The sequence below is a fragment of the Melozone crissalis genome, unplaced genomic scaffold (genome assembly GCF_028551555.1).
Source record: "Melozone crissalis strain CALT ecotype California unplaced genomic scaffold, PUWL_Pcris_2 ptg000016l_1, whole genome shotgun sequence".
In the NCBI taxonomy this organism is placed as follows: Eukaryota; Metazoa; Chordata; class Aves; order Passeriformes; family Passerellidae; genus Melozone; species Melozone crissalis.
In genome coordinates this window covers 1501447-1514215 of record NW_026535794.1, presented here as the reverse complement: position 1 = coordinate 1514215, position 12769 = coordinate 1501447, and the positions used below count along the sequence as shown (strand labels likewise).

Below are 12769 nucleotides of genomic sequence, written 5' to 3'. Positions count from 1 at the left end.
GATGGGATGGGATGGGATGGGAGGGGATGGGATGGCATGGGATGGCATGGGATGGGATGGGATGGGATGCAGTGGGATGGGATCCATGGGATGCAAATGAATGCAGTAGGATGCAATGGGATGCAGTGGGATGAGATGTAGTGGGATGGGATGGGATGGGATGGGAGGGGATGGGATCCATGGGATGGGATCCATGGGACGGGATGCAATGGGATGCATTAGGATGGAATCCGTGGGATGGACTGCAACGGCATGGGGTGCAATGGGACGGGATGCAATGGGATGGGGTAGGATGCAATGGAATGCAGTGGCATGGAATGGGATGCAGTGGGATGGCATCCGTGGGATGGGATGGGATCCATGGGATCCAATGGGATGGGATACATGGGATGGGATCTATGGGATGTAATGGGATGCGGTGGGATGGGATCCATGGGATACAATGTATGATGAGATGGGATCCATGGGATGGGATCCATGGGATACGATGAGATGGGATCCACGGGATGGGATCTATAGGATGCAATGGGATGCAGTGGGATGGACATCCATGGGATGGACTCCATGGACCCATGGGACCCCTGGATGGGGTGCAATGGGACAGGATCTATGGGATGCAATGTGATGCAATGGGATGCTATGGGATGGGATGGGATGGGATGGGATGGGATGGGATGGGATGGGATGGGATGGGATCCACAGGATGGGATCTATGGGATGCAATGAGACGCAGTGGGATGGGATCCATGGGATGGAGTGCAATGGGACAGGATCTATGGGATGGGATCTATGGGATGCAATGCGACGCCATGAGATGAATTCAGAACCCCCCCTTCATTCCCACCCATCCGCCCTGGATCCTCTGCAATCCCCATGGGGAACTGGGGGCTCCACCCCCGTGTGATCCCCCCAGCCCGGGAAATCCTTTGGGATTGCAGGCCAGGGGAAGGCGGGGAAGGAGGCGGAGGGAGAGGAGGAGGCAGAGATCGCACCGAGAGCGGCCCTTTTTTTATCCCTTCCCCTCGCTCCCTCTCACAGGAAGCCCAACTCTACCTTCGCTTGGAAAGAGCCTTTCATAAACCCAGCTCAAGGCTCCCATTCACGGCCATGGAGCTGGGAAAAAAAAAAAAACGGGAATTAAAAAAAACCCAACCCGAGCAGCAAGCGGAGAGTTTGGGGTTTCTTTCTCTTTTTTTTTTTTTTTTTTTTCGCTCTCTGTCGCTTTTCTTTTTTTTTATTTTTTTTTTTTTCCTGCTCTCCAAAAAATAACCCAGAAATGCTCGCAGCGAAAATTTTGATGTTTTTACCGTCTGCTACAGGAGAGAGGAGAGGTTGGAATTTTTCACTCCTCTGCTCCTAAATATCCGCGAGAAAAGCGGGAAATAAAGGGGAGGAAAAGGGTCAAAAAAACGACAAAAAAGATCCCTCAGAGTTTGATTTTTAAAGTTGAGTGAGTCAGCCCCGAGCCCGGCGCCTCTCTGTGTTTGCCCGCGTGGTGCATCCCTGGCAGGGTCTGTAACCCTTTCCCAGCCTCGCTTCTCCTCCCAGCATGGAAAAACGAGCAGGGAATGCCGGATCCCGCCGCAATTCCCAAATAATCCCCCCCTCCACTGTTCGCTCTGTGGGTTGGAATTTTTTTAATTTTTTTTTTTTTTTCGCAGCGGAGTTTTATGAATGAAAGTGGGAGTGATATCCCGGCCCTGGAAGTTGGGAATGCTGGAGAAATCCAGGTTGGGAGCAGCGGGATGGGATCGGGGGAGGCTCGGTTTGGGCCAATCCCGGCAGCTCCAAACCCTTTTCCCGGTTTTCAGGGATCTTGGGATCTCCCGGAGAACTCTGCGCCCATGTGGGTGGAAAAAAAGAAATTCATTCCCAAAATGAAAATAACCCCAAATCCCGAGGATTTCAGGGAATTTCGGAGTGAAGGCAAAGCGCTTTTGCTCCGGGGGGATAAATTAAAAAACAACTCCAAAACCTCAAAATAAATGACGGGAATGGGGTCCCTTATTTTAGGGGGACGGGAATTTTCAACCCCACGTTTGCAATCGGCTTTTCCAAACTGCAGCTCCTTGGAGGCAGAGAGGGAGAGAGAAGCCCAGAATTCCCGATTTTTTCCCCTAAAACCGGAGAATTCCCTGTCTGGCAGAACCAACTTCTTGGGACAGCCAAGCAGAACCCCCCCAATGCCGCCGCTGCTGAGGGAAAACATTCCCAACTTTTGGGGCTTTGGGGGAAATTTGGGAGGCAGAGAGGAGGAGAGGCAAAAAAAGCGCAAAACCCCAAAAATAAAAAGAGACGGAGAGCGCGAGAGGAGGGGAGAGAGTTTGGGGTTTTTTGTCCCCTCGGCGAGCGAAAAGATAAAATTACTGCGGCTAAAAATAAAGCGGTGGTTAAAGGTTCCCCCTCCCTCTGGCATCTCCCACCCCTTCCAGCCCTCTGCCTGCTCCCTCCCTCCTTCCCTCCCTCCTTCCCTCCCTCCCTCCCCTCTCCCGCTGCCCTCTCCGTGTTTGCGTTTGACAAAGAAATGATTTGAACTTCCCGGAGCCGCAGCGAGCCGGGATCCCGGGCCCATATGGATGTGATTTCGCAGCCCCGTCCCAGATGATCCAGCGGCACCGGGAGCCGCGGCGCTGAGCGCCTCCGCCGCCTCTCCCTTCCCCGTCCATCCATGGGCTCCGCCGCGGAATTTTGGGAGCTGCCCGCCACTCCAGCCATGAGAAAACGAGGAAAAAACCCGGCATCTCCCGTCATGTGCCTCTCGGGCTGAAAAGCTGGGGAGCCGGAGGAGCAAAATCCCTTTGGCGGATCCGGGAGGACGAGGAGAAACCCGCGCCGCTGGAATTCCGAGCTCGCCTCCTCCTCCCGCTTCCCGGCGCGGGGCTGGATGCTGGAAGCAGCCCCTTGGATATGGGATCATATCTGGTGTATCCCAGCCTGGGTTTGATCCTCTGCTGCTCCGTGCTCAGCTCCGTCTACGCGCTGGTGAGTCCCGCTTTTTTAAAATTATTTGTTTTTCCTATATTTTTCTTTTCCCCGTGTTTTTTTTTTTTTTCCCGGAGGATCCGCGCGGATCCCGCCGCCAGGAGGGATAAACGAGGGGATGAAGGATTAAAAAGCAGTTTGGGGTTGTTGGGATCCGCTGGCGCTGCAGTGAAAATGTCTGTGCTTCCCGGGACTTGGGATCGCTTGGGAAGCTCCGGGCAGGACGTGCGAGCTTTGACAGGGATCTGGGACAGCGTCTGGGGCAGAAATTCCGAATCTGCCTGTGGAGAAAGGACAACTTTGCTTCCTTTTTCATATTTTTCAATTTTTTTTCCTTTTTAATTTTTTATTCTGCTTTTATTTTCTTAATTTTTCTTTCATTTTTTCTCTTTTTCTTCTCTTTTTTCCCCTATTCCTTTTCCTTTCATTTTTTCCTTTTCATTTCTTCCTTTTCCTTTCCCTTCACTTTTTCTCTTCCTTTTCCCTTCCTCTTTCCCTTCCCTTTTCCCCTCTCCTCCACCTTTTGCTTCCCTTCCTCTTTCCCTTCCCCTTCTCCTTCTCCCTCCTCCCTTTCCCTTCCCTTCCTCTCCACCCCCTCCAAGCCAATTTCATTCCCAATTCTCCTTTCCCTGCAAATCCCAATGAAACCGAGCCTCTCCTCTGGAATTAAATTCAGGGTAAAACAGGGAACTTGTAGGAACCCTTTGCTCCTTGGCCCTTTCCACCCCTTCCTGCACACACCAGGTTTCCCAAGGCTGGAAAACCGGGATAAATCCATCCAAACTGGGAAATGGTGTGAGACCTGCAGCTCCGAAAGCTCCAGGAAGCAGGGAAGGGGCATTTCCTCGGGAATCAGCCCCTGGATGTGGAGCCAGTGCTGGAATTCCCTGTGACAGGAGCTCTCCTGGCTTTCCCCATCCCTGGGATTCTCCCTCCTGCTCCCATTTCCCAGCGTTTTCCAGGAGGGAGCCAGGACACCCGTGGGAAGTGGGATCTGCTCTCCAGGAGGGATGGAAATGGGATTTGGGATCGGGATTTGGGATCAGGATCATTCTGGCTCCAATCAGGTCCTTCCTGACCCTCCAGGATCCACCAGCCCGGGCCTTATCCCTGGATTTGGTAGTTTGGAATCTTGTGCAGAGCTGGGGGGCTTTTCCACCTTTTCCAGAGGGAAATTTCTCCTCTCTAAACGAGAAGCAGCAGCCCCTTGGAAAACCATCCCTGTTTGAGCCCATCCCTGTTCAATGTGTGCTGAAACCTCCCAAAATCCAAAGAAAATTGGGGAAATCAGGAGAACCTCTTGGAGATTTGTTGGGATTTCAGGGATGGATGAGGCTTTTCCCAAAATCCAGGGCTGGATCAGCATCTCCTGGTCCTGCAGCACCTGCTGCCCCCTGCTCCAGGATTCCTGCAATTCCTGCTGCTTTGGGACTGGGAAAATCAGGATTGGGAACCAGGCAGGCTGGAGCTGGGGAAATGTCAGGATGCAAAAAAAAACCCGAGCAAGGCTGCATCTCCCATTCCCATTATTCTCATTATTCCCATTCCGGTTCCCATTTGCATTCCCACTCCCATTCCCATTATTCCCATTCCCATTATTCCCATTCCCGTTCCCATTCTCATTCCCATTATTCTCATTATTCCCGTTACTCCCATTATTTCCATTCCCGTTCCTCTTCCCATTCCTGTTCCCATTCCCATTATTCCCATTATTCCCATTATTCCCATTACTCCCATTCCTGTTCTCATTCTCATTCCCATTATTCCCATTATTCCCATTATTCCCATTATTCCCATTCCTGTTCCCATTTCTGTTCCCATTCCCATTATTCCCATTATTCCCATTATTCCCATTATTCCCATTATTCCCCTTATTCCCATTATTCCAGTTATTCCCAGTCCCATTCCTGTTCTCACTCCCATTATTCCTATTATTCCCATTCCTGCTCCCATTCCCATTCCCACTATTCCCATTCCCATTATTCCTATTCCTGTTCCTGTTCCCATTCCTGTTCCCATTCCCATTATTCCCATTCCCGGCTCATTCCCCTCGCCCTGTGTCAGCTGCCTGGAATTCACAGTGGGATTTCTTTGGGATCCCCCATCCCAAGAGATCCTGTCCATCCCATGGGATGAGCTGGGAGGTGCCCCCACGTCCCCAGCACCGGCTCAGGGCGAGCTGGACCTGGCAAAAATTGGGAATGAGCTCTTCCCAAATCCCAGAGGGCTGAGAAATCCATAGGATTTCCTGGAAAAGCACAGGAGATTCCCTAAAACCCCTCCTGGACCTGGATTTGCCGATCCCATGGATCCTTCCCAACTCGGAGTTTTGCTGCTTTCAGGTCCTGCTGCTCCAAACCCTGCTGGGTTTAGTTAGGCCAGGCTTAAATTCCCGTTTTAGACCCTTCCGTTGCTTTTCCAACCACTCTTTGCAGCAGAAGGAATTCCCAGAGTGTTCCTAAATCCATCCTGACAGTCCGGGAGCTGCAGAGATCCCGAGCGTCCCCCCTCAGGCAGGACAATGTCACCCCTTGTCACCCCTGTCCAAGAATCCCCTTGAGCCCGGTTTTTACTGGAGTTGTTCCTTCTTTTTCCAGCTAAATGGATTTTTAAAGGGACTTTGGAAAGAGGGAATGTGAGTGGTCAGCGGGGAGAGACTTTATGGATTTATTCTAAATTTTGTAGTTGTTATTATTATGAAACATGTTATTAATATTTATTATAAATGTTGTTGTTATTTATTATAAAATGCATTGTTGTTGTTGTTATTTATGGAAGGGCCATAAATACATTTGATATTTGGCTCTGAGGGAGCTGCTGCCGTAAATTTTCCCTTTCCTGGGAGCAACAAGGAAAAATCCATGGATGGATGGGGATGCGGGGATTTAATTCAGGCTCTGGGCCGAGCTTAAAGTGCTCCCGAGCTTTTCCCCCGGGCACAGCAGAGCCAGGCTCAGCTTGGATCAGGAATTCCCGCAGCCAGCGGCGGCTCCAGGGCACAATTCCCGGGAACTGAGCCTTGGGAATGCGGGCCGGGATTGCGGGATCCCGGCAGCTCCGGGATGCCGGGGTGGGGCAGAGCCCGGAGTGTCCCAAAGCCGGCGCTGACATTCCCGGAATTCCCCTTGGAGCCGGCAAGGATCGTGCCCAAGGTGCTTTTTGAGGGAATTGTGCTGGAGCAGGACTGGGAAATCAGTTCTGGGATATCCCAGGATTGGGAGCTGGATCTGGATCCTTGGGGTGTCCCAGGATTGGGAGCTGGATCCGTAGGATATCCCAGGATTGGGATCTGGATCTGGATCCCTGGAATATCCCAGGACTGGGAGCTGGGTCTGGTCCCTGAAATATCCCAGAATTGGGATCTAGATCTCTAGGACATCCCAGGACTGGGAGCTGGATCTGTGGGATATCCCAGGACTGGGAGCTGGATCTGAATCCTGAGATATCCTAGGACTGGGAGCTGGGTCTAGTCCCTGGGATATCCCAGGAAGGGAAGCTGGATCCGGATCCTTGGGATATCCAAGGACTGGGATCTGGATCCCTGGGATATCCCAGAATTGAGGTCTGGATCCTTGGGATATCCCAGGATTGGGATCTGGTCCCTGGGATATCCCAGGATTAGGAGCTGGATCTCTGGGATATCCCAGAATTGAGATCTGGATTCCTTGGATATCCAAGGATTGGGATCTGGATTTCATCCCTGGAATATCCCAGGATTGGGATCTGAGATATCTCTGGGATATCCCAGGACTGGGAGCTGGATCTGGATCCCTCTGCAGCAGCCATGGCTGTCCCTGCATTCCAAGCAGGGAGGGAAATCCAGCAGCAGGAAAAACCTCTGGGAAGGAGAGAAAAGTCTGGAAATCAGAGCCCTGTTCCCTGAGGCTCAGATCCCTGTGGGATCGGCTTCCCAATCCTGGGGTTTTAGGGCCAGACTTGGGCAAGGCTCAGTGAGAATCCAGAGAAATATTCCCAACATTTCCCTGGAATAGCCCAATAACACCTGCCTGGCAACGGGTGGAATTCCACCTGGGTGGAGAGCCTGAAATCCAGCAGGGTGAGGGTGGGAATCTGGGACAATTCTGCTCTTTAGTCCCAGGATTAAGGAGTTAGGACCGGCCTAAGGCAGAGAGCTCTGCAAGGATGGGTTTGTGGCAAAAGGAGCTTTGAAAGTCGGGTCTGACACCAGCAGAGCTTGGGAGAAGGGAAAATGGGGGAATGATTTTAATTTGGGAGGTGTTGGCAGAGGGAAAATCCCCCCATGTCCTAAAAAGATGGATTTTAGGATCTGAAAGGTCTTTCCAACCTAATCCTGGGATTCACGGAGCCAAAATCTCCAATGTTTTGCTCTTCCAATCCTTTTTATTTTCCCTTTGTTTCCTCCTTTTGCTCAGCCTGGGAGATCCCAGCCCTGCTGTCACTGGAGGAGATATTCTGATCAATCAATCCACAAATTAATTATTAATAACTATAAAACAGCAGCTTCCTGCAGGGCTTGGGACCAGAATATCCCAATTTTGGGAAGCAGCTGCCAGGCTGCAGTGGGCTGAGCTCAGGGCAGCAGATCCATGTGGGAAAAGGGTGGGAAAAGATAAAATTCCCACTTTTTCTTGGCTGCCCTGGCCTGCTCAGGGTTTTTGTATGATGTTGAACTTCTCTCTGCTTTTGGGACAATCCCAAAAATCCCAGTCCTGATCTTTGTGGTTTGGGAATCTTCTGGCACACCTGGAGAGAATTCCCCATTCCACATCCATCCCCGGATCTCTGGAGCATATATTCTGATCAATCAATCCATGAATTAATTATTAATAATTATAATCCAGCAGTCTCCTGCAGGGTTTGGGCACAGGATATCCCAGTTTTGGGAAGCAGCTGCCAGGCTGCAGTGGGCTGAGCTCAGGGAAGCAGATCTATGTGGGAAAAGGGACCATTCCCAGTTTTCCTTGGTTGCAATCCCAGCCCTGGCTTGTGCAGGGTGTTCGGGTGATTCCTGAACTTCCCTCTGCTTTTGGGATGATCCCAAACATTCCAATCATGATTGTTGGGGGATTGGGAATCTTTCCTGGCACAGCTGGAGAGAATTCCCCATTCCACATCCACTCCAGATCCCTGGAAGTGTCCTGGGAAAGGCTGGATGGGGCTTGGAGCAGCCTGGGATGGGGGAAGGTGTCGGGGCTGGAATGGGATCATCCTTGAGGTCCTTTCCAAGGAAAAGCACTCTGGAATTCTGTGCTGTTGAGGAAGGTTTGGATTAAGGAGGTGCTGGATGGGGTTTTCTTCTTGGACTCATTCCTTGTTGCTCGGATCAATCCCACAGATCTCCAGAAACAGGGAATAGGGGAAAAGGGAATGGTTTGAAGTTGGGTGGAAGGAAGGAATGATAATGCTTGTCCTCAGAATTCAACCCATATTAAAAATGTAAAAACTAAAACTAAAACAACAATTAAAATAAAAACAAAATTTTTTTAAAAATTAAATTATTTAATTTAACATTATTTAATAAAATAATCAATTATATACTTATATAAATATATAGACATAATATTCATAAATATACAAATATTAATATAATATAGGGTTCGGGTTAAATAAATAAAAAGAATAAAAATAAAAAGAATAAAAATAAAATTAAAATAAAATAATATAAACTATATAAATGACAAAATAATTAAATAATAAAAATTAAAATAATAAATAGTTCTGCATAAAAATCCCACAAATCCCAACCAAGACAGGCCCCAAACCATGGGAAATGCCCTTTCCCAAGCACATTCCCAGGAACGAGCCCATCCCTGCTCCCAGATTTCCAAGGGATTCTCCCACTGTTACTCAGGATCAGCCAAAATCCCTGGATCTGAACCTCTGATATCCCTGGATCTGAACCTCTGATATCCCTGGATCTGAACCTCTGATTTCCCTGGATCTGAACCTCTGATTTCCCTGGATCTGAACCTCTGATATCCCCAGACCTGAACCTCTGATTTCCCTGGATCTGAACCTCTGATATCCCTGGATCTGAACCTCTGATATCCCTGGGTCTGAACCTCTGATATCCCCGGATCTGAACCTCTGATATCTCTGGATCTGAGCCTCTGAAGTCCCTGGATCTGAACTCTCCAGCAGCAAAGGCAAAACCAACAAACCCTGAGGGGGTTAAAGCCCGGCCTGGCAGCTCGGCCCTCACCAGCCAAGAAAATTCCAACAAATCCGCGCTGGATTTGTGGGAGCTGGTGGCCCTGGGAGGAGGAGAAGCAGGAGCAGAGCTGAGAGCCCAGGGTGGCCCTGGGTGCCAGCAGTTGTTGTTTGGTTTGTGCTGTCCCAGAATAGCCCGGAGCGGTTTTTTGGGATCAGCGGGATTATCCTGGCTGGAGTGTGGCTGTGCCTGCAGGGATCCCCCGGGCAGGGACAGCTGGAGCCACCGGGGCCACCCCCTGTCCCTCCCAGAGCTCTGCCCGGGATAAGGGATTGTCCTGCTGGAGGATTCCCATCCTTGAGAATTCCCTCCATCCATCCCAGCTGGAATGAGGCCCTGCTTGCAGAGGGATTTGGGACAATTTGGCCACCCTGAAATCCTGGTTTTTATGGGGTTTTATTGGGTTTTGTAGGGGTTTATGTATTGTTTATTGTGTGGGGGTTTATGGCTGTGGGGTGAGGGGGAAAACTGTCCTGGCACTGACACCCCATCCCATCCCATCCCATCCCATCCCATGCCATCCCATCCCATCCCATCCCCATCCCATCCCCCCCCCATGAATCCCATGGATCCCATCCCATCCCATCCCATCCCATCCCATCCCATCCCCATCCCATCCCCCTCCCATGAATCCCATGGATCCCATCCCATCCCATCCCATCCCATCCCCATCCCATGAATCTCATGGATCCCATCTCATCCCATCCTATCAATCCCATCCCATCCCATGCCATCCCATCCCAGGGATTCCATCCCATCCCATGGATCCCATCCCATCCCGTGGATCCCATGGATCCCATCCCATCCCGTGGATCCCATGGATCCCATCCCATGGATCCCATCCCACTCATCCCATCCCATCCCACCCCATGGATCCCATGGATCACATGGATCCCATCCCATCCCATGGATCCCATGGATCACAAGCCATGGATCCCATCCCATCCAATCCCATGAATCCCATCCCATTCCCATCCCCATTCCCATTCCCATTCCCATCCCATCCCATTTCCAAGTGCAAACCATCCCCCAAACCCCAAGGTTTTTGGAGCCTTTCCACCGTAATAATCCCAAGGGTTCAAACTTCTCCCAGAAAAACTCATCCAAAGGAATCTTGGCCTCTGGGAAACGAACCCAGGATCTGTGTCTGGGGCAGGGAAGGGGTCAGGAATTGCTGACTCAGCAGCTCAGGCTCCTTATCTGGTTTTCCACTCGGCTGCTCCGGCGCTGATCCGGGCTCCCGATGTTATCTCGACTCCCTCCCCCTCTCTCCGAGAATTCCCAGGGGTTTCTCCAGCCCCAGTTGGGTCTGGAAGGGCAGAATGGGATGTTTGAGCGTCCTTAGGAAACCTTCTCTTCCCTTCCCTGAATTTTGGCCAGGGACTGAAATGGGATTTGGGGTTTCGGGGGTTTTTGGGGTTTTTTAAATTTAAATTTTTTGCATGTTTTAACAAAAGACCCAAAATTCAGCTCGAGCGTTTCATGGATTTGGGGATGAGAACTTTGTGGGGATTTCCCAGCTAGAAGAGGACAAATGATTCATGAACTGCCATTTGTGGGATTTGGGGAATCTCTGCCACTTTCAGGTGATTTTCCTGCTCATTCCAGAGGGGATGGATAAGGTGGCCTTTAAATGTCCCTTCCAACCCAGATTATTCCACAATTCCATGATTTAATCACTTTATTGCCTGGATTTATCCACCTGGCTGTGAGGATTGCAGCATCCCAGGAGACCCCTGGGCCCATCCCCTGCAGGAAACCTGGGAATGGGGCTGGGAGCAGAGCTGGAGCAGGATATTCCTTAGGTCTGCATGGAAAGACCAGGATTGCTGGATCTGGGAATTCCCTTTGAGCCTGGATTTGTCCCATTCCTTTCACCATCCCCGTGCTCCATTTCCATTGGGATCAGACCCTGCTCCAGCATTTCCGTCCCTGGCTTTGGCCCTTTTGTCACAGTTCTGGGGACAAAAAATCAATGTTTCTGCCCTGGAAGGGCCACGGAGTTGAATCCAGCCTGATCCATGTGGGACATGGAATTTCCCAAAGGAAAATCTGGCCCCTGCCTCATCCTCAGCTTCATCCCCACCCAGCCCCATTACTTCTTTTTCCATAACCCCAAAACTTGGGAATGGTCTGGAACACAATTTAGGGATACAGCAGGAGCTGCGTCTCCAGGGAATGCTCAGCTGCAGGAAATCATTGAGTCATTAATTAATTAATTAATTGATCTTCTGAATTAAAGCACCTTAAAAGAGCTGAGCACTAATTTGCTTTCACAGAACCCCAGAATTCCAGGACGGAGTGGCTCGGAAGGGACCTTGAAGTTCACCCCACTATTCAGGTGTCTCTTACTTTTCAAAGACACAAATCAAATTCCTAAATTCCCTGAAAGCTCTGGACTGATTTCCATGGTCTTTAATTGCCTGAAGTCACCCTGACTTCCTTCTCTGATCCCAGTCCATGTTTCCTCTTGGGCAGGGAGGAATCCAGGTGGCTTTGGGGCTTTGAGCAAGGACACGAGCTCCTTGTCCTGGGTTTATTCCGAGACTCGGATCAATATCCATTAGAAACAGCTTTTATTTTGTGGGTTGCAACTCGACTCCGCTCAATAAAAATACAGGAAAATGATCCCTAAAATAAAAGCGGGAGGAGGCTGATAGAGGTGGCGCTTCCAGGGGATGATACGTGGATCTATAATGGCTTTAAACTGGGAAAGGTGAGGGATGGATGGGATATTGGGAAGGAATTCCTGGCTGGGAGGGTGGGGAAGGGCTGGGATGGAATTCCCAGAGCAGCTGTGGCTGCCCCTGGATCCCTGGAAGTGCCCAAGGCCAGGTTGGACAGGGCTTGGAGCAGCCTGGGACAGTGGGAGGTGTCCCTGCTCATGGAATGGGGTGGAATGGGATGATCCCATAAAATTATTCCAATTTTAGAGTCCCCTCCAGCCCAAACCATTCCAGGCTGATTTTCCAGTGTGCTGATTTCCCAGGACTGTTGATCCAAGATAGCCCCTGGATTGGGATAGGCCAGGACTGGCTTTTCCTCAGGGTATTTTTTCCTTGGCCGTACAAACCCATGGGATTTGTTACAAAACTGGGATGCGTTTGTGTATCCAAGAGAGTGCAAGGGCGTCCCTGCAGCGCTCGGGATGGGAAGGAGAGAGCAGGGTCAGATGGGAAGGAAAGGAATTCTGCAAATTGAGAGATCCCAGATGGATGGGAAGGGAGAGAATTCTCCCAATGGAAAGAGGGTGGTGGGAAGGGAGAGGATTGTCCCAAAGGAGAAAGGGTAGTGGGGAGAGGATTCCCCAAATGGAGAGATCCGAGTTGGATGGGAAGGGAAAGGATTCTCCTGATGGAGAGATCCAAGCTGGATGGAAAAGGAGAGGGTGATAGGAAGAGAGAGGATTCTCCAAATGAAGAGATCCCAGTTGGATGGGGAGTGATTCTCCAAATGAAGAGATCCCAGTTGGATGGGAAGTGAAAGGATTCTCCCAATGGAGAGATCCAATCTGGATGGAAAAGGAGAGGATTCTTCCAATGGAGAGAGAGGGGTGAGGACCGGATTCTCCAAATTAAGAGATCCAAGTTGGAG

The 12769-nt window shown here is 50.4% G+C and overlaps 1 protein-coding gene across 1 annotated transcript in view; it reads left to right on the top strand.

The window, feature by feature from the left end:
* Positions 1-2907: 2907 nt before the first annotated feature.
* The window catches only part of PTH1R (parathyroid hormone 1 receptor), an 89245-nt gene continuing 79383 nt past the window's right edge, over positions 2908-12769 (top strand). Inside the window, exon 1 of the mRNA XM_054273862.1 lies at positions 2908-2982. Within this exon, the coding sequence (XP_054129837.1) occupies positions 2908-2982 (75 nt within the window). The remainder of the gene's footprint in view (positions 2983-12769) is intronic.